A 22,810-nucleotide genomic window follows, 5' to 3' on the forward strand; every position below is an offset into this window, starting at 1 on the left:
TAACCTTATTTAATAGCTGACGAAACTGGGCTCAAGAACATAATACAGAATCTATTACATTATCATATTTATTATTGTTACTAAATTATTCTATTATCTATTATAATGTAGTCAATCCTTTTATATTTTAAAAAAATTAATTTCAGGATTCTTCTCATGTCTTCTCTTAGGCTTTAAAATATCCTATTACTAATGATCTTGTCAAAATTTCTGCCAAAAAGTCTTGTATCTCAACTTGTTTTAAAAGGCAATTTTCCCTTGAAGAAATCTGGCACTTTGTTGAATGAAAAAAAGGGATGTTAAGGGTTCCAAACTGAACTGTTACTAGGTTTGGCTCTCTCCCAAAGCACACACCCAAAAGGACGGGAAAAAAAGAAAAGAATGACTTACTCATTAATCTCAAGGTAACATTACATTAAAAAAAATAAGGCAGGTAACACACCTTCTCCAAGTCTTTAGGCTCTTTTGTAGAATAGTACATTCCCAAGATACTCTGCGCTTTGACACTAGCTTTTGGATTCCCGTTGTCTGCAGCAAAAAGCCATAGTCTGGATAAAAAACCAAAAATCATAGTCATATGACATGAAAAATCAATAGCCCATAAAAACAAAATTTCACTCTGAGTTTGGATTACCTTTCAGCTTCCTCATCATTGTGCGGAACACCTTGTCCTTCATGAAAAGCTCTTCCCAAGTTGTATGCAGCCGCATATTTTAAATGCCTTGCTTTGGGGCATGGAGATTCAAGAATTTTCTTCATATATTCCACTCCTTTTTCCTTCCACAAAGGAAAAAAAAAGCATACCCCCCCAAAAAAACATATTCTTAGTTTTGGCCCAAATAAATTTACTCTCCTATCAGCATTTTAGATTGTGGTCTACATTTGTCTGAACAAAAGCACAGAACAATGAGGCATCTGCAGTCCCAGTAGGAATGGAGGATATGGGACAAAAATTAGAGGTGAAAATATTTGTCCTGACCCAGAGCTCACAGAACAAAGGTCGGATAGGGAAGATCAAAAATAGTCCTTATGGGGAAATTTATATCTCCAAACACTTTCATCAACATAGACAAATTGTTAGTTAAGACGAAAGCCATACTAAAAATAAATTCTGCCTTAAGATAGAAAAGAGAATGAACTTCAGAGTCAGTGTTAGATTTATCTCCTTTTCTGATGCTTCCAACTCTGCATCTCAAATCCACACACACACACACACACACACACACACGCACGCACGCACGCACATTCTTTTCCTCTCCCCACCTCTCCTGATGTGACATGACACAGTTCTTGGAAACTCACCCCAGGTACCAGAATAATTAGTCCTACACTATAGCAATAATACCTGCCTTTCCACTTCCCTCAAGTGTATTAAAATAAATATACTGCTCATAATTTATATAAAACATATTTAGCTTTTCAAAATACCTGGAGGGAAACGGTAAGAAAAAAATTAACCACTGTCCACAAAAGGGTTGCCTTAATAAATAAATGTAAAGGGCACAAGTGTTCAAAATTCTGTGTAAGAAATGAACAGTTCTCAGGTGTGGAGGGTAGAAATCAACTGATCTATCAGTGAGCATCTATTTAAGCATTATGTGTCAGGCCCTGAGCTAAGCGGTAGGGATTTTTTAAAAAAAAGTATAAAAAAGAAAACCAATCCTTACCCTCATGGAGCTTATATTCCAATAGAGGGATGCAACATTCATATATGTAGGAACATGCAACATACATAGGGTAGACAGAAGTTAACCACCTTTGTTACAATTCTTCCATCTGTCAAATGTTACCAAATGTGTTGACTAAGTGATTTCGAAAATTGGAGCTTCTCATTTAATGCCTCCGTGATTACAAGTAAAATGCATTTAACACCAAAGCTGTAGAAATCAGGGGCCTTGAATAAAGTGAGTAGATCTTTCAGTATGATAAAACTATACCCAATTAAAAACATAAATCAGTAAAATCTCCTGCAATACTGCAATCAACTCATTTTTAAATGCTAAAGCACAATGTTACAAAAAAAAAAAAAAAACAACCCCACTTCTCTTAGTTCTGCCTTAGCAAAGGAGTGGGATCAGACAATTTTACTATAAAATATCTGTATTAATCCTAATCTTTTTTTCCCGACCTTCTTTCTTTCTTTTGGTAAAAATTGGGAAGGGAGAAGAGAGATGAAAACATATAAAAGGATATTATGGAAGGAAATATATAATTATGATCATAACTATAAATATAAATGAAATTAACACACCTACAAAAAAGAGAAGGGTAGCAGAACGGATTAGAAAGCAGAATCCAGCAATATATTGTTTATAAGAAGCCCTGTTAAAGATTTACACAATTAAAACAAGAGACAAGATGAATCTATTATGCTTCAGGCAAATTACAAAAAGCAGAGGAGTCAATCAATCTCAAAGAAGGCAACAATAAGAATAGTTATGGTTAAAAGATATCAGCAAGGAAATTAAATTATACTCAAATGCATAATATGTGAGAACACAGCATCTAAGTACTTAAGAGAAAAGCTAATTAAATAATGGTGAGGAAAAAGTAAAATTATGATCAGAGATCTGGGGTTGGGCCTTTTCAGACCTACAAAGCTAAGAAAAAGATAAAAGAAGGAATGAGTTAAGGCCTTGTGTGGAATTTAAGAAAAGTTAGATATGCTAGATCTCTGGTGATTGCTGAATGCATACCAGGTCAAAAGAATGGGGGACACAGAAAAACCTCATAAACAAAGAAAAACAGAAATATTAAACATCTGTTACTGACTACAATGCAATAAAAATTATGACCAATAAAGAGTCTTTGAAGAAAGGATTTAAACAAATGGAAACTAAATAATTTAACCCCTGAAGTATTAGTGGGTCCAAGGACAAATGATAGAATCAAAGATAACTCCATCCATTACAATGATGACAGTAAGACAACATACTAAAACTCCTGAGATGATCCAAAAGAGTCCTTGGAGGAAAATTTATATCTCCAAACACTTCCATCAACATAGACGAACTGTTAGCTAAGATAAAAACCATACTAAAAATAAATTCTGCTTTAAGTTAAAAAAGAGAATGAGCTTCAGAGTCAGTTTCAGAAGTAAGCATTACTAGGTGATGGATTAAAATGTAGCCGTCAAGGTTCTTATTTCCTTATTTCATGATGAGAGATTATCTTAGAGAGAATAAGTGGGGAGATAGCATCCTTACATCTAGATAAACTACGTTTGAGAGCAAGGAAAGTCTGAATAATATAAACTGATAGGGGCTAGGTTTGTGATTTCGTTACCACAGAGAAATAACAGATGAGGGAACCCCAAACAACAATGGAGACTAGAACCTTCTCAGGAACATAGTCTTATAGAAATACCTTGAGCGCTGTCCAGTTACATAACCAATAGGTGTCTATGGTATACCTGAACCCAGCCCTTTCTGGTTTTATGGCCAGCTCTGTCCCCATTAGATTATTCTGCCTTTCACATAAATTGATCAGCTATCAATAATCTGCCGAAAATCAGAGAAAACAAGGGAGAGGAGCCATAATACTTGAAATGAAAATATAGTCATGCTTCCAAAAAACAAACATTGAGTCTTAATATTATAGATCAATTATCTTCAATTCCTCCTAACAAAATTCTTAAATGTATTGTGAAAGAGGTGTTTTTTCTCCATTATAACAAGAACAGCTAGCATTTTTAATAGTATTTTAAGATTTGCAAAGCATGATTTCATTTTAAAAAGGCCATGCCAGAATCACTTGACTGGTAGGCCAGAATAATGCCACAGACACCGAATGTATAGATTTCAGCAAAGGTGTTTGCCAGAGCATTCCATGCTACTGTTATAGAAAAGATGGAGAGATGCAGACTATGTATAATGACACAGGTAGATGCAGAATTGGCCAACTCTCTAGATCCAAAAAGTAGTCATTAATAGACTAGCGTCAACTCTTAGGTACTGAACAAATCATTTAACTTCCCTGGCCTTAGTTTCTTCATCTGTGAAACGAGGGGGTTGGGCCTTTGAGGTTCCTCCTGACAATTGTAGTAGACAGATATCTGTCCTTGGTATCATGTCCAACATTTTTACAAATGACTTGGATAAGCATAGATGGCATGTTCAACAAATTCATAGATGATATGAACCCAGGAAGGATAGCTAACAATGTGTTGTTACAATCAAGATTCAAAATATCTTAACAGAGGACAGAGCCAAGATGGCAGCTGGAAAGCAGGGACTAGCTTGAGCTCCCCACCAAGTCCCTCCAAAAACCTATAAAAAATGGCTCTGAACCAATTCTAGAACTGCAGAACACACAAAATAGCAGAGGGAAGCAGGGCTCCAGCCCAGGACAGCCTGGATAGCTGCTGGGTGAGGTCTTTCGAGCACGGAGCTGGTAGCGGAGCAGAGCCCAGCGTGGGCCATGCAGACCAACCAGACCAGGAGCCGGGCAGAGCGGGCCCTAGCTCCCTGAATCAGTGACCTGTGGCAGTTGCCAGACTTCTCAACCCACAAACACCAAAGACAACAGAGAAGAACTGCAGAAGCCACAAAATAGCAGAGGGAAGCAGGGCTCTAGCCCAGGACAGCCTGGATGGTCTCTGGGTAAAGTCTATCCCGCACGGAGCTGGGAGTGGAGTGCAGCAGAGCCCAGTGTGAGCAGCACGGACCAACCAGACCAGGAGCCAGGAGGAGCAGGCCCTAGCGCCCTGAATCAGTGAGCTGCAGCAGTTAACCAGACTTCTCAACCCACAAACACCAAAGACAACAGAGAAGGTTAGTGGGAAAAGCTGCGGGAGTGGAAGGAGTTCACGGTTCGGCCACTGCCCCCCCGGGGCAGCGGAGGTGGGGCAGCTACAGAAGTACAGCTGCAGTTGCTTCTGGCCCCAGGCCCACCTGGTGGGAGGAGTTCAGTGGCGGATCAGAGCAGGAGTGCACAGCCTGCTGAAGATCTAAGCCCAGTCCGGGTTGGGGGTTCTTGGGGAAGGAGGAGTGCTGGTGTGGCAGAGCTGGCACATCCCCTCCAAATGAGGAAATGGATTCCTGCAGGCCACATATTGGCTTAGAAAACCACAAATTAGCATTATCTTTGTTGTATTGTATTTTTATTTATTTTGTGAAACATTTCTCAGTTATGGCTTGGTCTGACTCAGGGTCATGGTGGGAAGTTTTAGGGACTACTTGCCGTTTCAGGTTTTACACCTCTGATCCAATTCTCTTGTCTTACAGAAAAGGAAACTGAGACCTAGAGAGAGAAAATGACTTGACCCACATTCACACAGACTGCAAGTAGCAACACTCACTCACATTCATGTCTTCTGACTGTAAATATAGTAATCTTTGGATTCATCTCTGGGAAATGCAGAATAATTCGATGCTAGGTTGGAAGGAACCTCCAAGTGGAGATCACCTCCCCCAGGGAATAAGACAAGGCCTCTGGCCTCAAAGAGTTTACAACCTCTCTGCCTCCAGACAGAATTACATTTAAGCCACTCTAACCTGGAAATATTCATAGAATTGGAGACCTCACATTTTCCTTCAATAATCTTTTAATTTTAAATTCTGAATCTAATAATGCAGTAGCCAAATGATCGTGTAATCTTGACTCCATACACATCTTAAATGAGAAGAACTGAGTAAACCCACAGGTAAGAAAATGAACATTTTCACACAAGCCTTTCTGGAGTGATTTAGACCTCTGTATGGGAACATTTCAGGCAGCTAGGTGGCAAAGTGTTTACAGTATCAGGCCTGGAGTCAAGAAGACTTATCTTCCTGAGTTCAAACCTGTTCTCAGACATTTACCACCTATGTGACCCTCGGCAAGTCACTTAACCTTGTCTGCTTCAGTTTCTTCACCTGTAAAATGAGCTGGAAAAGGAAATGACCAACCACTTCATACCTTTGCCAAGAAAACCCCAAATGGGGTCACGAGTCAAACACAACTGAATAACAAATGGACATTTCACGTAAATTCCACGAAAACAGGATGCCTGTATTAATTAGGTTTCATTCTCTGAATTTGTATCCCCACAGTGTCTAGCACAGTGCCTGGCACATCAATATCACTTGTTGACTGAGTTGCTCTCCTGGACAGAAAAATGATTCCACTGTCTTCATATGCCCTCCTATTTGTTCTCTTGGCTGCCTGTCAATGCTACATTTGTTTGTCCCTCTAAACCCCCTATTTCTAGTCAGGGTAGTTGAATGCCTGAGATATGAGTGAGATGGTGATTCAAGCAAATGGCTAAAAAAGTTCTCAACTTCTCAGATGGCATAAGTTTTATTAAAAGAGAAAAGTACCCCAAGCTTGAAAAGTTTTTGAATTCAGGTTGAATCTAAAGGCAAATACGCAACTTCAAAATGTCCACCAGTATATCAGCAGAAGTCAAGAAAATCAACCCACTGGAAGATTCATGACATTTTAAGGCTTCTCTGGCTTTACTGGCAGTATTCTCTTAAATATCAACATAAACCTTGAGACATCTGCATTATTCAGAAAGGCTCATCTCAATTGGAGATTAGAATGAGTAATGAATGAATCTATAAAACAATTTTTAATATCTGATAATGCTACAATCTCTCACTAAATTCTCAACCTTTATCTATAGATGTCAAGTTGTATTTCCCCAAGCAAACTGAGAGTCATGATATTATTAAAATAGGAGGAGATAACAAATGGATATAAAACATCACATTCCAATGGATTCCTGATTTTAATTATGTGGTACTGTTTGTCTCAGATCCTAGGTAAAAATGGACAAAGGTGGCTACTGTCAGCTCAGGATATTATCCAAGGGGTACCAAATAGATAGTTGGGACAGTGTTTTTCTGCTTAATTTCCTAAGGAAAGTATACTTATAAATCAGCACCTGGCAATTTCTAAACATTCTACTCACTTCATTGTTTTCTTTATCCTGTAGGAAAATGTTGAAATACTGAAAAGGAATAGTTTTAAGGTAAGCTTAAGTAAAGTCTGAGTAAAAAGATAAAAAATTTTTTAAAAGTTAACACAATAAAATCTCACAGATGGAAACGACCTAAAGATATACATTCATGGACTTTATAGTAAACATACATATAAAGATGTTTTTGATTCACTTAAGCCATTCTTTTTGACTATGCTCTTAATGAGGTTCTATCTTGCACTAGAATTAATACTTTGCATATTTTATTCTCAAGGGCAGGGAAGATCTCATTGCCTGTATCTTTATTTCAGCAGGGTAATTAAGGTGGAAAGATAAAAACTGGATGATAGATTCAAAACTGGTGACAAACTAGACTGAAAGACTATTTATTACTAAATTGATGTCAACTTGGAGAGGAGTATCTAGTGGAAAGTTTGGTCTATAGCTCTGTTCCATTTGACATTTTATCAGTGTCTTGGAAGGTGACATAGATGAAATGCTAAATGAATTTACAGTTAGTATGAAGCTAGAAAGATGGCTCATATAAGATGACATGAGAGGAATGTAAAAAAATCTTAAAAGACTTATAAAAGGCTGAAGTTAACAAGATGGAAAGAAGGAATTTAAGTGAAATAAGTTTAAAGTCATCGCACGTGGGTTGGTTCAGGATGTGGGAGATGTTTCTAGAAAGTTGCTCATATGCAATAAACATGCTTTAGTTAACTAAGACTTCATTATGAATGCTCTGATACGACAACCAAAAGCTCATTTAATTTTAGGCTGCATTAATAGAAAGTGTCCAACTCTATTATACTGTGGCATATATCTGGAGTATTGCGTTCTCTACATTTAGTAGAGGTATTGACAAGTTAGAATGTGTCCAAAGAAGGACAACCTCCAGCCACTGCTAGCCAAATGTAAAATGGGATGTCATGGAAATTATAAGGTTCACCCTCACCTGGGCACTTCTAGTGATCACTGGATAACCACTGGTTTGAGGATATTACAGAGAATTCTCAGTAAAGAACCCATTGACCCTTTGAGGTTACTTTCAGCTCTTAGGTTCTGGGACCAGGATGATGAAGGAAATCTAAACCATGCTATGATTAAAGGAATTAGGGATGTTTATCTTAGTAGAGAGAGAACTTTTGAAGACATAATTGTCTTTATATATATTTAAAGGCTTTTTTTTTGTTGCTTTTTGGCAGGGCAATCGGGGTTAAGTGACTTGCCCAAGGTCACACAGCTAGTACAAGTGTCAAGTGTCTGAGGTCGGATTTGAACTCAGGTCCTCCTGATTCCAGGGCCGGTGCTCTACTCACCGCGCCACCTAGCTGTCCATTTAAAGGCTTTTATGTGGACAGCACCTTTCAGTGTCTAGCATAGTTCTTGGCACATAGGAGCTTAATACATGTTTGATTGAAATTAGACTTCCTCTGCTTGGTCACAGAAAGTGGAACTAGGACAGATAGACAAAAATGACGACAAATCTGATTTAGGTTCCATATAAGGAAAGTGTTTCCAATAATTAAAGATGCCCTCATATGGTGACAGAAACCTCAGGAAGTAATGAACACTCTATCACTAAATCACCCAGTAGAGGTTGGAACCACTGACCAATTTGGGGTGATGGTGTAGACAGGATTTATGTTTTGCTTCAGGTGACATCTGAGATTCCTTCTAATTCTATAATTCTATCACTCTATAAAAAAATGGATTGAACTTCAGTTCAGGGCCCCTTATTTGAGAAGGAACATACTGCATTTACTTTGTTTTCTAGGTTATTATGTGACTTGTTTGCCCCCTAGAGGCCAGTCAGAATCTTCACTAATTTAAAGGGTTAGAGTCAGAGCCAGAGCAATTCACGACTATGACATCAGGTCTAAGCATTGCGATATACTATTTAAAAGCAACGGTGGCCTCTTTGAAGACATTATTGTAAATTGTCATTTTTCTTGTAAAGTAAGTTTTTTAATGTTCAAAAAATGGAATCAACCCCTTTAAAAAGTTAGAAGCTGGTTTGAAAGATCCAAGACCTTGATGCAGTGGTTAATGAATAACCTGAACCACTTAAAGCTAATTGCTATTTTATACCAGGCTAAGCTTTCATGTCTTAAGAAATATGGAACAAATATGAGACAATCAACTCAATTCTACGAGAGCAGGCAGAGGGGAGGCACGGCCTCTATCAAGTATTGTTTTAGGCTTCAGAAATGTAAGAGAAAAGAAAATATCTGTAGATAGATGGATTGATGGGGTTCCTCCCTCCATGGAGTGGATCCTAATCAATCAGAGATGTCACAGAAGGGATACTGGAATGGACTGAGGAGACCTGGGCTCACGTCCCGGCTCCCCCACTTCTACGAAGCCCATGACATCTGGCAAGGCATTTCACTCCCCTCTACCTTAGTTTGCTTATCTATAAGATGGTATTGGATTAGATGAACTTTATATTAGATGAGTCCTTTATAAAACCATGTCATCGTCCCCCCCACCCCACCCCAGTCTTTTAATACAGAATAGAACAAAAGGTTTCTAGAATTAGCAGAAAGCAGTCACAGGGAAGGTTTTTTTTTTTCTCTTCCTCCCCTGGGGCATTTTAATCCGCATTAACAAGAAAAGAATTGAAAAAGCTGTTTTTAGTTCTACAGGGGTAAGAACTGGCTACAACTTGGGGGCTCTCCACATCAGCATCTCCACGGATAAAAAGAAAAATTAGTTTCTCTTTAAAAGCACAAGCCAGGATTAAGCAGTGCTTGATAGCTAAAATGGAGTGAGAAATTGTACCTACTAGATGGTGCTTTCAATTTGCTCCAAAGGGTATCATTCGTTTAACTATCATGCAAATGTTCCTCCAATAAAGTCCTTCCCCATTAGTGGAAGGGAGGCTCCTGTGGGCTTTTAAGCATTTTGACAGAAGGGTCATTTGTTTCAATGTCAAACTTTAGTCCCATCAGATAAATGTGAGAAAATTAACGTGACAGTTTTAGCCTCAGTGAAATTTTCAATAAACAGTGGGGGGTGGGGGTGAGAATCCTTTTTGATTTGAAAGAGACTCATACGGCCCAGATGATGCACTTCCTCAGTACTTCTAAGCATCTGTATTTAAAGTTATGTTCACTCAGTATCCCATTGTTTCCAGTCCTACCTGTCAATCAGTGTTGGGGGAGTTGTCACCAAGGCCCCTGATTTTGGTCAGGAAGCCAAGTCATCCCCTACCTGTGATCTCTGTACCCCTACCTGCAAATTGTCATGTTGCTGCTACCTTGGGGAGGAACTGAGATGCATGGGCCCAACCTCTTCTGCTGAGGCAGACCTATCTGAATTGTCTTATAAAAGCTGGCCCTACCTTGAAGCCATCACTGATCTTCAGTGATCAGCCCATCAGTTGCTACTTTGACATGCTTATAATAAACTCCTTTTAATTCTCTTTGTCTTGAGTTTTGCCTCATTACAATCAGGGTGAAAAGCCCAAGGAAAAATTTTCCTTTCAATACGGATTTCTGATTTCCCCATCACTGAAGTGACATGGACTGGAAGGTCCCCCTACATGCACCTTTCTAGTCTTCTTATACTTTATATCTCCCTTCCCTGACATACTCTGTGATCCAGTGATATTGGCCTCTTTGATGTGCCTTGAAAAGAGACTCCATCTCTCAGCTCCCTGTATTTTCTCAGGCTGTCTACCTTGCTAGAAATGCTCTCCCTCCTTCTCCCTGCCTCCTGGCTTCCTTTAATTTCCAGTTATAATCCTACCATCTACAGAAAGCCTTTCCCATTCTCCCATAATTCTTCCCTCTGCTGATTATTTTCAATTCTCCCTGAATATAGCTTTTTGCATGTTGTCTCCCCCATTTGAGAGAAGGGACTGTCGTTTTTTTGTCTTAAATCCTCAGCACTTGGTACACTGCCTGGCACATAGTAGGCACTTAAGAAGTGGCTATTGACTGACTGACTAGAGCACCTCTACACTTTAGTAGATTCTTCATAAGTTGCTGGGCCTAAAAAAAAATGAAGCACCCTGTGGCCAACCTTGTTATGATGAGCCTATCCAATTTAGCTGGGCAGATCTTGGGATTGTGTTGCCAGACCCATCTTTCAAGTCTTTCCAGCTTGATAAGAACTGCCAGAGTACATGCCTAATCTTTGAAATTAAAGAATAAGGAATACAGAAGGTTAAAACTTAATGCAATTCACATTCTAATGTTCTTATCAGGTGCTCTAGCTATATGAGCTATGGATAGCTTTCTATGTTCTAGACCAGTGGTGTCAACTCAGAAATGGGGCCCACTAAACCAGACCTATATAAGGACACTGCAGGCCACATGCTGACTTGGTTTTAAAATGTAACATTATCTGTGCTTTATTGTATTTTGATTTATTTTGTTAACTATTTCCCAATTATATTTTAATCTGGTTTGGGCCCACTCAGGAGCATTGTGGGCCACAACTGTGTTTGACACCTCCACTTTAGACCACTCCAAGGAGCACCCTGAGTCTACTATCATCCTCCACTGTTTTTTTATTATAATCAGAGTAAAAATCAATGACTTTAAAGATTATAATCTAAAATAAGTTCTGAATAGTCCAGTTTTGCTTTCCTTATATAAGGTGAACTAGAGCTGAGTCTGAACAGGATAATTTTATAAATGAACAAAGAGAAAGGTTTTCAAGTTGTTGAAAATGCACAGCTTTTGAATATAGATAGTCACTTCTCTGCTTGGATGCCTCCCACGGTTTCCCAGTGCCTACTAAACAAAATCTCACCTCCTCGGCCCAACCTCTGAGGCTTTCTATAATCTGACTTCAAACTATATTAGAGTTATTCCATACTTCTTACCTTCATGTATTCTATCCTTTTGCAAACTGGACTACTCATTATTCCCTCGGGGACTGTAATGTTAATGGGATATGAAGATCTTCCCTATCCATTAACAGGCCTTGCATGGAGCCCATTAAGGGAAGCTTGCTTAGGGGACACTTGCTCTTAGGAAGGCTTTCACACCTTTTGGTACTAAGTTGATTAAGCACTGAGTCACAAGGATTGTGATGCCTTCTGGCTCTGGGAAGTGTATACATACTCTGAGTTGGTATTTTGCTTTGGGGGTTTGCTTATGAGAAGGACCTTGTGATTCCCTAGTTGAGACTCTGAGTAGCCATATGTTCAGACCCCCGAATACTCAGATATAAAGGCTCTCTCAATCCAGTGCTGTATGTAAAGTGTATAGCAATATTGCTTTGTTTCAGGCAGTTAAGAGCCCTGTCTGTTGGTCTTTGCTTGTAATTTCTCTGCTTGTATTTTCTCTGACCTTCAAGGTATTGACCCTTCCCCTGAACTAGTGAATGTAATTAAAAGTAGGATTGTTAACCCCTTTTTGAGCAGTCTTTCCTAGAGAAGCAGATCAAAGAACCTGTGCTAGCAGCCATCCTGGGTGTGCCAGTATGGCTGCTGTTATAGGGACATGGGAAAACAGTCTTCACTCATACTGTCCCAGTCTCTGAAAATACTCTCACATTTTCTCTGACACCTGGAGTGGATATTCTCATGTCCATCTGTTGAAATGCTGTCTACTACAAAGCTTGCCCCGTTCCCCCTGGCAAGAGGTGATCTCTCATTCCTTGGATCTCTCATAAAATTCTGTACCTCTCATATTCAATTATTACATTATATTCCATATAATGATTATCTCAATAGAAGCCTTATAAGGATGCTTACACATATATTGGGGTAATCTTCAGAAAAACATAAGAGGGGAAAAGGGAAGCTTTTACAATTTATGTATATGGCAGACCCCTATCTTCATAATTACAATTGACTTGAAAGGTACAGAGAATATGCAATTCTATTACATCTACTATTTTTTAAGCATTTAACTTAGAAAAGGGGAAAAAAGGAGCCTTCAAAGCTCTCCCTCAATGAAGTATTTCTTATGCATATTTTAAGATCAGTATAAGATTCTTTGATAAATACAACTCCTAACTTTATTCAAAGGTTCTTTAATTATCAATAGCAAGTAAGAGTAAACCAGAGCTGTAGAGCAAAAGTACTTGCTCTAGTCATGGAGGAAATACTCAGCAAAACACAGACAGAAGGAATCCCTGTAAATGGTAAGTCTTGCAGATACTCCTGTTTGCAGATGACATTGTGCTGGCTATATCAAGTCCCTATATTACTCAAGGAGATCTATGATCACTCAAAAGAGACTCACCTAAGGATCAGCATGAGAAAAATCAAAGAGGTAAAGAATGCCTAACGTTCAGACTAGAAATCCTTACCATTTTATGTCATGGACCCCTTTGGACAATCTGATGAAAACTATCAACACTTCAAAATAATGTTTTAAAATTCATAAAATAGATACATAGGATTATTAAGGAAGCCAATTATATTTACATACTATTTATTTGTTTGTTTATTTCTTTTGAAGTTCACAGATCCCCAAGTTAAGACTACCTGGTCTAGACTATGACATTTAGTTGGACGGTCCCCTTGTTGAGGGGATTCCAACAGTACCTCTTCTCTTGAGTAGACCCCACAGGATGACCCTGATCTGGGCCTAGGAGGGCAGAAGAGGAAGAGAACAGGCTGACTGCAGTGAGAAGTCTCCAAGAATTATTCACACCTTTATTTACTGATTCTGTAACTTGACCAAAGAGGCCTCCTACCTGATAAAGGTTATCAGGGCAAATATCATCTTGTTAGTTATATTGAGGTAATTAATGGAGATACAGATATATACACACATACATGTGTGTATCTATACACTTTATACCTTTTCATTCAGTTGTGCATAAAGATACAGTCCACTGCTAATCTCTGCAAAAGTCTGTCCCCTCCGGTGGGGTGGTCACGACCCCCAAAGACTTGACTCCAAAACTGTTGTATTGTCTTCCACTTATGGGCTTGTGATGGAAAACCCTTCATGCCCAGGGAAATAATTGTTTGTAATCCACCTTCCCTTCTCCTTTCCCATAGTGATTTATGTATATAATCTCTGTCATAACTTCAGCAAGGTGGAATTCTGATCAGGAGAATTCCTGATTTGCAAATCTGTTTCTCCTAATGAAACTAATTAATTAAATGATTACTTGATTACTGGCAAAAAAAAAAAAAGTCTATCGCTTCCACATGTTTTCATTGCATATACCCTGATGTCTGTCCACAGACCAACCACTCACTTTCTGTTTGTCAAGATGCAGTCAATTTCATCTTTAATTTATCATTCTGGGATGACTATGTTCTGTGTTTTTTTTGAAATAAGTATTTATCATACCTAGGTGCGAGGCTTCTGAATACTTTATAAACCTCTGGTTTCTTATATTTCTTTTTGCTGTCCTCTGTGCCAACCTTCTCACTGAAGTTACCACATATCAAATATATGTTCACTTATTTTGGAGGATCTCACTAAGTTCTTCATACAATCTCCATTTTTCTATTCTGTGCAAAGAGAAAAGGCACATAAACTCCCTCCACAAAAGTCCAATCCAATATCTTGATATAGTATGGAAATGAATCTAGGTAGCATCTCAAAAGCCATCAGGAAGCTTGAAAGGCTTTGAATATGAGCCCAGAAACAGACTTTTGTGTCTATTTTCCAAGGATAAATTTAGTTGTAGTTCAGTAGGGTTGGAAAAGAAGGATGCAACAGTTCTTAGACTGACTACATATATCATATAAATAAATATTATTTAAAATATTATTTAAACTATAAATATTTATTATTTAAGCAATACATATCATTTAAGCAATAAATACCACAGTTGTTCCCAAATGCAAATCTGGAGGGCATGCTTACAGAGATATTGATTTTTAAAAGTTGATTTGGCATTGAAGTTTTTGTTTAGCCTATGAATTGGCTGATTGCACATTTCTCTAAGGTTAAAGGGATTCATCAGTGAACTCAATTTTTTCAGATTACACAGTACACAGGAAGTTCCTAATTTACAAAGGAGTTCTTCATCTGCAACTCAATGATTTCGAACTGAGAATACATTTTCCTACAGAAGCTATGTTATAAATGTTGGGTAGAGTACCAAGCTGGCGCATAAATATGAGATATATATCTGAATAATACAACTATTTTTGTACGACTACAGTGGTAATACTACTAGTACTATAATAATAATAAAATATTCTGGCTATTTTTGTGGTTTTTATAGTATCAGTAACACATTTAGCATTAAAATGCTAATTTGGCTATCATTTCTTTGGGGAAAATCTCTTATCATGGCAAGAAGTATACATTTCTGTATTCTGCAAAACTCACAATGCACAGAAAAGAGGTAAGTTCACTAAAAAACAACACTGCAACTGTGAAAGGTTAGATGAGAAAAGAAGAGGCAACAACTCTGACTTTCTTCGAAAGACATTCTCACAAATAACAGGTGAAGCAACTATTTACATTAGCATTGGCAAGGGTTCCCTAAATGCACCTGGACAACTAGCACCAAATGACTTATGAAAAGCCAGGAGGTCTGCTTTCTTAGAAAGTACAAATACCTACATTACAAAGTGCTCCTGTGGACAGATTACCAGCTAACAGCAAGAACAGCAGAGAGCTAAGGATTTCCATTTAGCATGTATGGAGGAAAAAGAGAGTAATCTAATGACCTCCACAAACGGGCCTGTTTGTGTTTCATCCAGAGCCAATTAGTAACAATTTGTATATATACTGTTTGCGGATGCCCTGCTAAAGAAGGTGAAAGTTTGGAGGAGACTTCCAGCTTAGAAAGGGGAATAAACGGGAGTAAAATAATTGTACTATCATGTTGTTCTAATAAAGATTTTAAAGTGTACTCAACCGAGTAATGATCCGAAAATCTAAGAAACTACGGTAAGTGCCTTTTCCAGCCCAGGCCAACAGAGCGAGAGCCAGAAGCCTTCTGGCACTCAGGAAGGGTTTCCAACCAGAAGAGCCCAACCCAGGAGCTCTACACACAGAATTCTTCTAGCACCAAAACTAAGGGTGATCCAAGGACATTTGAAGTTAGCAGTGGTGTTGGAGCAGGGAGAATGGGATGGGAAGAGAGAAGGAGGAAGACCGGAGAATGGATCAGGTGAGCCAGAGACACCAGGAGCCTTGCTGATCTTAGCCACCCCTGATGTCCTTCAAAGAACAGTGCTCAGTACCTCATGAAAGACCACAGATAACAAAGACCAGGACCAAACAAGGCTCCACGATTCCTTCCAGAACTGTGCAGAGCCTGGCCTGGACATGAAGTAACAACTGAGGAAGCATGGATGGAAATATGAGTACAAACAAAGGAAGAGATCAAGTGATACAAGATGATAAAGGAACTCAAAACCATGCCATATGAGGACAGACCAAAGAAACTAGGGATGTTTAGCTGGAGGAAGAGAAGATTTGGCAGGATAAGAGAATTACTTTTCAGAATCTTTGAAGACATACATAACATAGAGATAAGGGCTTAGACTTCTCTTTGTTCCTTGACTTTAGAGAACTGAGTGGAAATCGTAGAGAGAGAGACTTCTGCATTGTTTATAGGAACAGAGAATAATTAGAGCTGTTTGAAGTGAAATAGGTTGTTTTATAAGGTGCTTAATTCCTCATCAGTGAAGGTTTTTGAGCTCAGATTAAATAGAAACATGGTGTTTATTAACAACAACATTTACCCTCTACCCATCTCCCAATTCAAGCAGAGTGACAACTTACAGGATTTGCTTCTGTCCCCAGCCCATCATAATACATAACTCCCAACTGGTAAACAGCTTGATGATCACTCTCCTGAATTTCTTCAAATTGATCTAATGCTTCCTCATACCATCCCTATAAAAGTGCCAGAAAACACATATGTTATTGTTATATGTATAAGCAAACACCCTGCCTTGTTATTTTATTGCCAAAGGTCAGCTAAATCTGAGGTAGTAACCCTCGTCTTCCCTTCCTCCTACCAACATGATAAATATTTTTGGAGGATTCACCAACATAATAATGACATATCATGTAACATTATTATTATTTTATGTTATATATAGTATTATTGTATATTATAACACAATGACAACATAAGCCTGCATCAATTGTAATCAATTCACTGCAAAGTCAGCTATAAGTGTGGGAGGTGGGGAAGGTCGATAACTAGGACGATTCTGGGTAAGCTTTCCATTTTCATTTTCTTCTATTTCTGCTGCTAGCCCTTGAGCCTTGACCCACAACAATAATAATGGCTGCCCTTCCAGTTTTAGTCATCAAGGTTACTTCATCCAGACTGCCATTTCACCCTTGTCACTTAGTTTGGAAAACTTCAGAGCTGGGACCAAATTTCCTCCAGGAAATGTAATTAGCAAAAGAGCCAGAGTGCTGTCTTGACCACTTAATGCAGTTTGAACAAGATATTTCACTTTTCTGAGCCTTAGTGTTCTAGTTTAGAAGATGGGACAAATGAATGGAAAGAGTACAATATTTCACTGCATAATCGTTGCAGATTTTACGGCAAAATTTAAAAAAAAAGTAGGGTGCTGGTATTACTTAAAAATCATTTATTCCTAAACTGTCTTTGGTGCAAGATTAGGATGCATGGAATACTTGAGAATATCTGTTAAAATGCTTACCAGATCAGGTGACTTACTCACGGCAGCTTCGCCTGCCTGCCCCCTCCACTTGTGCCTATGGCTCTTCATTGGGTTGAGTGACAACACCGTTAGTACTGCAGCTCTCTAAACAAACTATGCAAGCTGGATTTCAGAAATATACTGACAATGCGAGTCCTGAGAATCCTAGGCTCGCCACGTGTGAGAGATAAATGCGAATCCACATGGTGAATACATTGCTGCTCTGTTTACCTTTTAATTATGATTATGCGATGAAAGGTTATAAACCAATTTTTGGACTGAAAAAATGGGGTGAAATGATTATACAGTGGTGACGATTATGCGGTGAAATACGGCATTTATTAAATGTTTACTGTAATAATAATCATCTAACATTTACATAGAGCTTTCAGATTTGCAAAGCACTTTGCATGTTACTCTGTTAAATCCTCACAACAATCCTGTGAGGTAGGTGGTAATGTTATCACCATTTTACAGTCACGCAGTTGAGAAAAGATTCAAACCGAGGTCTTCCTGATGCCACGTCTGGCACTCTACTCTGCCTTTTAGATGCCTCTAACACACACACACATCTAGAAGGTTTTCAGATGGAAAGGTCCCATGGTCTTTACGTATAGTGGCAAAACAGGTGGTGATCTTCTTTAATGTCACTTCCGCTGGTAAAACTCTGTTTCTGGTGCTGAACCATTTGACAGTGTCAAGGACTTTGGAGGTGAGAACTTTTTTTCCAAGTCTTTGGCAGCTGTTGTCTGCCTTCCTCACAGAGTGACATCACAGATGTGAAAATGCTATATTAACATAAAGCAGGGGTATTATTCAGAGTGCTGGGAAAGACGTAAGGAAAGACATCTTCCCATAGGAGGCTAATCAAGCAAAGGTCAGTAAAATGCTGAGCTAGGTCTCTCTCTCTCTCTACATATATATATATATATATATATATATATATGTATGTATGTACGTATATGTATATGTGTATATATACATATATAATATATACACATATACATATATATAATATATACCAATGCCCAAACATTGCTGTATCCAAATGCTTCCCTCCCCACCACTCCTTAACCCAACCAGGCTTTACTCTATTTTAGTATGAAAAACCCCATGCTGGGGAATTATCTCTCCCCTTCCCATCTATTATTATTTGCCCTATTCTTTTACGAGTCAATTTATTAACAGCTGACATTCACACTAGGGTATGAATAACTTATAAACACATTAATATGCTATCCCTTTAAAGGGTAGATGCATTTCAACATGTGCAATAATTTATTCCCAGAGAATCTGTCTTTAGTAGTAGAACAGCAGCTGAGAATATTAAAGGAGGCATCTTTCTAAAACACCTCTAATCATACCACACCATCAGTCACCTACTGTACCCAAAGGTTGCACCAGCTTTAATCTAGTAAAAAGCAGCTTTCTTTAAACGTAGATTCAACGGTGCAGAGATGAAATGCTATTTTTTCCTAAGAGTATTTACATGGTCTCTACCTCATAATATGACTATAAAAACTTCACTAAAAACAAAGATAATTTGTGGAAAACTAATTTAGATGCTCAATGCATATTAAAGAACAACAAAAATCTACTTTCTTTTTAGGTTCAAGGAGAAACTAGTTTAGAAGAGAATATAACCTCATATTTTACTTTCTGTATAATTTTTGGTCTGTAAAACAGTGTTCCTCAAAGCATTTCTTGCTTCAACTCTGCAAGTTGCCCAGGTCCAGAACCTGGATTAGGGTCACACTTTTTTTTTTTTTAGAAAAGTCTTTACACTAACTACTCCATGAATCAGTATAAATTTTTCCTTTTGCTGGAAATGCCATTTGCTGCTAATCAGTGCAGGGCCTCTCTTCCCCTGGGATTTCTGGTTTTAACTAGCTGCTTGCCTGTCTTACCACACATTAGGGCACGTCGGCTTCTGGAGATGCAGCTTGAAGTTGACAATCTGACCCTAAAATAACCTCTTTGCAAATTATGGGTAATTCTAACTTTCATACCGTGCCTTTAGCCATGGGGAGCCTAAGTGGTCTCAGCTCCTCCTTTTAATCTACATTTCTTTCCCAAATCCAATCTCACCTAACAAGGCAAAAATCATCCCTTAACTAAGGATACCTTGATTCTAGTTCACAAGGGAGAGCCTGCCATTAACTTTTTGATAAAAAGGTTTATTGTTTTTGATACTACTTTAGCAAAACAAACCACTGAAACTCAACCAACAATGTATAATATGCCTCTCATTAGACATGTAAGTAAGGAGGATTTTGTCATTCTTTCTTAGAATTTAGTTTCCCAGGCTCCATGACCATGACAATCTCTAGTTTCCAGATGTCAGATATTTCCCAGGCCTGACTTACAAACATCTCCACCGCGGTTGTGTAGTAAGATGCAGGGGTGACATAATGTGACTTTTACTATGCTTGTGCTGAATGACAATACTGCTAAAGTTAACCTGTGAGGCTATTGCTGGCAAAATGCCTCCTTTGTCTGTTGCTCTATAAAGAAAGTGGGCATTGGTCAGTCAGTGGGGAACTCATAGGGAAATATGACAATGTAATGCTGTGTGTGCCTTGATTGGCCCCCATCAAGGCTTGAGGGGAGTACACAAGCTGTGCCTATCTCAACTGACCCCATTGAGACATAGGGGTAGGTGCCCCCCCTTCACGCCGGCCCCTGCAAAAAGGGTGATTAGGGAATGCTGTAGGTCTCTCTCTCAGCATTATCAGCAACACTTCTGAGAAGACTAGACTAGACTAAAGATTATTAACCCCTTCGAAGCTGTCTTCCTGTCTGACCAGATCAAGAGTGGACCTGTTAGAGGCTGGAGTCCAGAAACTCCAGTGCTTCCCATGTATTATTTGTGAAACAAGGCATTATAGTCCACTGCTGCTCTAGCAAGAAGAAGAAAGCTCTCCTCTTTTTTTTCCTGGCTCCTTCATTTTTACCCATTTCAGGGAGATCCTCTGTGGCCAAACCTCCCTCCCCCCTCAAAAAAAATCATTGGTAGCTTCATACACAGATTCAGCAGATCCCATTCGTTCAGTGTGTCAACATTCCTGAGACTTAGAGCTGAAGGCAAAGATTGGCTATTCATTTATATATAAAAATATACTCTCTCTGACCCCTAGAAAAGCATTTACTTTCATAGTTAATCACATTAATACTTTAATTTTCTCTGTGTCTTGGGGAGACTGAATTTCTGTTGTTCTCTTTAAAATGATTTCCTTTTCTCTTGTAGGTATATACTTGTCGTATTCTAGAGTATAGGTACTTACTCCCAACGACTCTAACAATTCATAGCAAACCAATTTCAGATAATTCAGGAAATGATCTGTAATTTTTAGTTGTATGATCTCCCAAGGAAGCTATTAGTAGAAGGGGCCTAACCTCATGAACTCTGTTACCTTTTTTGTTTGCCTATGCTCTAAGCTTCTTTCTGTACCCACTCATTAATAAGTCTAATTAATTTAGACACAGGATTGATCTTTTTGCCACTTGAGATTCTGGCATTTGAGTCCAAAGTAATGAGCTCACTAAAGCCACTCTCCTGAGCTTCAGTCCCAAATCACCATAGGGCATTTCAAACCAGATGTCCTGCAGGCATCTCAAACTGAAAAAGTTTAAATCAGAACTCATTATCTTTGCTTCTAAACCTAATCTCTGCATTTCTTTTCTGCACCCACTGACCAACCACCCTCTTTCAACCTCTCATCACCTCCCTCTCAGACTATCACAACAGCCTTCTAATTGGTCTCCCTGTAGGAACTCTGGCCCTCTCTAGTCCATGGACACAGCTGCTGAAGTGATTTTCCTAAAGCATGGATTTAACTATATCATTCCCTCCTCCCCCCAATTCTTTAAATAAGTTCCAGCAACTCCTAATATATTTCCTCTTGGGTCAAACACAAAGTCCTATTTTTGCAATTTAAGTCACTTCATAACTCTCTCCCCTATTAGAACTTAAGTACTGTCATTTTTATCTTTGCATCCCTAGCCCCTCATACAGTATCTGGCACATGGTAGGACTAATTGATTGTATTTAAAGCTTCCATAAATGGCTTCATTATACTCCAGATATCCCAAATCATGTCTGGGGATACAGGCAGACATTTTCAAGTGAACCAAAGCACCCTGTGATATGTGGACCAACATGTTAGTAGCTTGGGACAGAATTTCCTATACTTTTCCTCTGCCAGGTCTGTACTACTATCTCCAAGTTGGAGAAAGAAAAGTGTTTTCTCTGGTCAAGGAGGGGATAAAATCCTTAAAAGTCACTCTGACTGGCCATCTGAGTTATTTAGAATCCTTCAGTTTTCTTGTTCTAGGGCTAATTTTTCCTATTCATTCATAGCCCTCATGTTCCAGCACTGTCATCCTCAGTTGGCTCTCAAACTATTTTTCCCTGCTCCAAAGAACAGCATTCTTAGTTCTACATCTCCATACTCATTAGCTTAGCTCCCTTTCCCAAAAGGTTGATATACATCTTAATATGTGAAAAGATAGTGCATCCAGTTATGGAAAGGAAAACAGATCTTTGAGCAGTGACTATTTTGTAAATGCAAGTTGTTTAATCTGACAGGAAATGGAGCCACACAGAGTAGTGTGACAGTCACTCAGAGAAGGGGGCCAGCAGAGGTCAGAGTGCCATGGATACAAGAGTACCTGTACATCTCTCGGGCTCCCAGTTTTTGTCATCTGAATTACCTGACATCCAGCCTACAGCTCTCTTACCTTCCCTGATAAGTAAACCGGCAAGCTCCTGACTTACTTTTGCGTTCGAGCTGGACTACAATGTGAGCAGTGCACTCAGTATGTTGAGTAGCAATACTCCTCCAGTCTTTAACTCACAGAAAAATCCTTGAATCACTCTTTCTAACTATTGGCACTTTCTGTCTGCTTGAACAAATTTTCTTCAGCTATCCCTTTCTAGGTTGCACCCTCCCCCCTTTTAACAGAATTTTATTTTTTCCAATTATATGTAAAGAAAAATTTTAAGATTCATTTTTACAAAATTTTGAGTTTCCAAATTTTCTCCCTTCTTCCCCTCCCCTCTTTCTAAAATGGTAAGCAATTTGACATAGATTTTATATATAGATAGATAGACAGATGCATATCTATCTATATCTATATATGTGCAATCATGTAAAACAAGTTTGCATATTAGTCATGTTGCAAAAGAAGAAACAGACCAAAAGGAAAAAGCCAGGAAAAAAAATAAAGTGAAAATAGTATCCTTTGATCCACATTCAGATCTCATCAGTTTTTTCCCTGGATGTGAATAGCATTTTCCATCATTAGTCCTTTGGAATTGTCTTGGATTATTG

At 38.6% G+C, this 22,810-nt stretch overlaps 1 protein-coding gene across 5 annotated transcripts in view; it reads right to left on the reverse strand.

The window, feature by feature from the left end:
• The window catches only part of LOC118854408 (LRP2 binding protein), a 40,571-nt gene that overhangs the window by 9,260 nt on the left and 8,501 nt on the right, over positions 1 to 22,810 (reverse strand). For all 5 annotated transcript variants that reach the window (XM_036764770.1, XM_036764769.1, XM_036764771.1 and 2 more), the window contains exons 4-6: positions 16,579 to 16,692; positions 635 to 777; positions 443 to 548 (exon numbers count right to left, since the gene is read on the reverse strand). In XM_036764770.1, coding sequence (XP_036620665.1) covers positions 443 to 548; positions 635 to 777; positions 16,579 to 16,692 — 363 coding nt within the window. The remainder of the gene's footprint in view (positions 1 to 442; positions 549 to 634; positions 778 to 16,578; positions 16,693 to 22,810) is intronic.

The sequence above is a fragment of the Trichosurus vulpecula genome, chromosome 6, assembly GCF_011100635.1.
Source record: "Trichosurus vulpecula isolate mTriVul1 chromosome 6, mTriVul1.pri, whole genome shotgun sequence".
In the NCBI taxonomy this organism is placed as follows: domain Eukaryota; kingdom Metazoa; phylum Chordata; class Mammalia; order Diprotodontia; family Phalangeridae; genus Trichosurus; species Trichosurus vulpecula.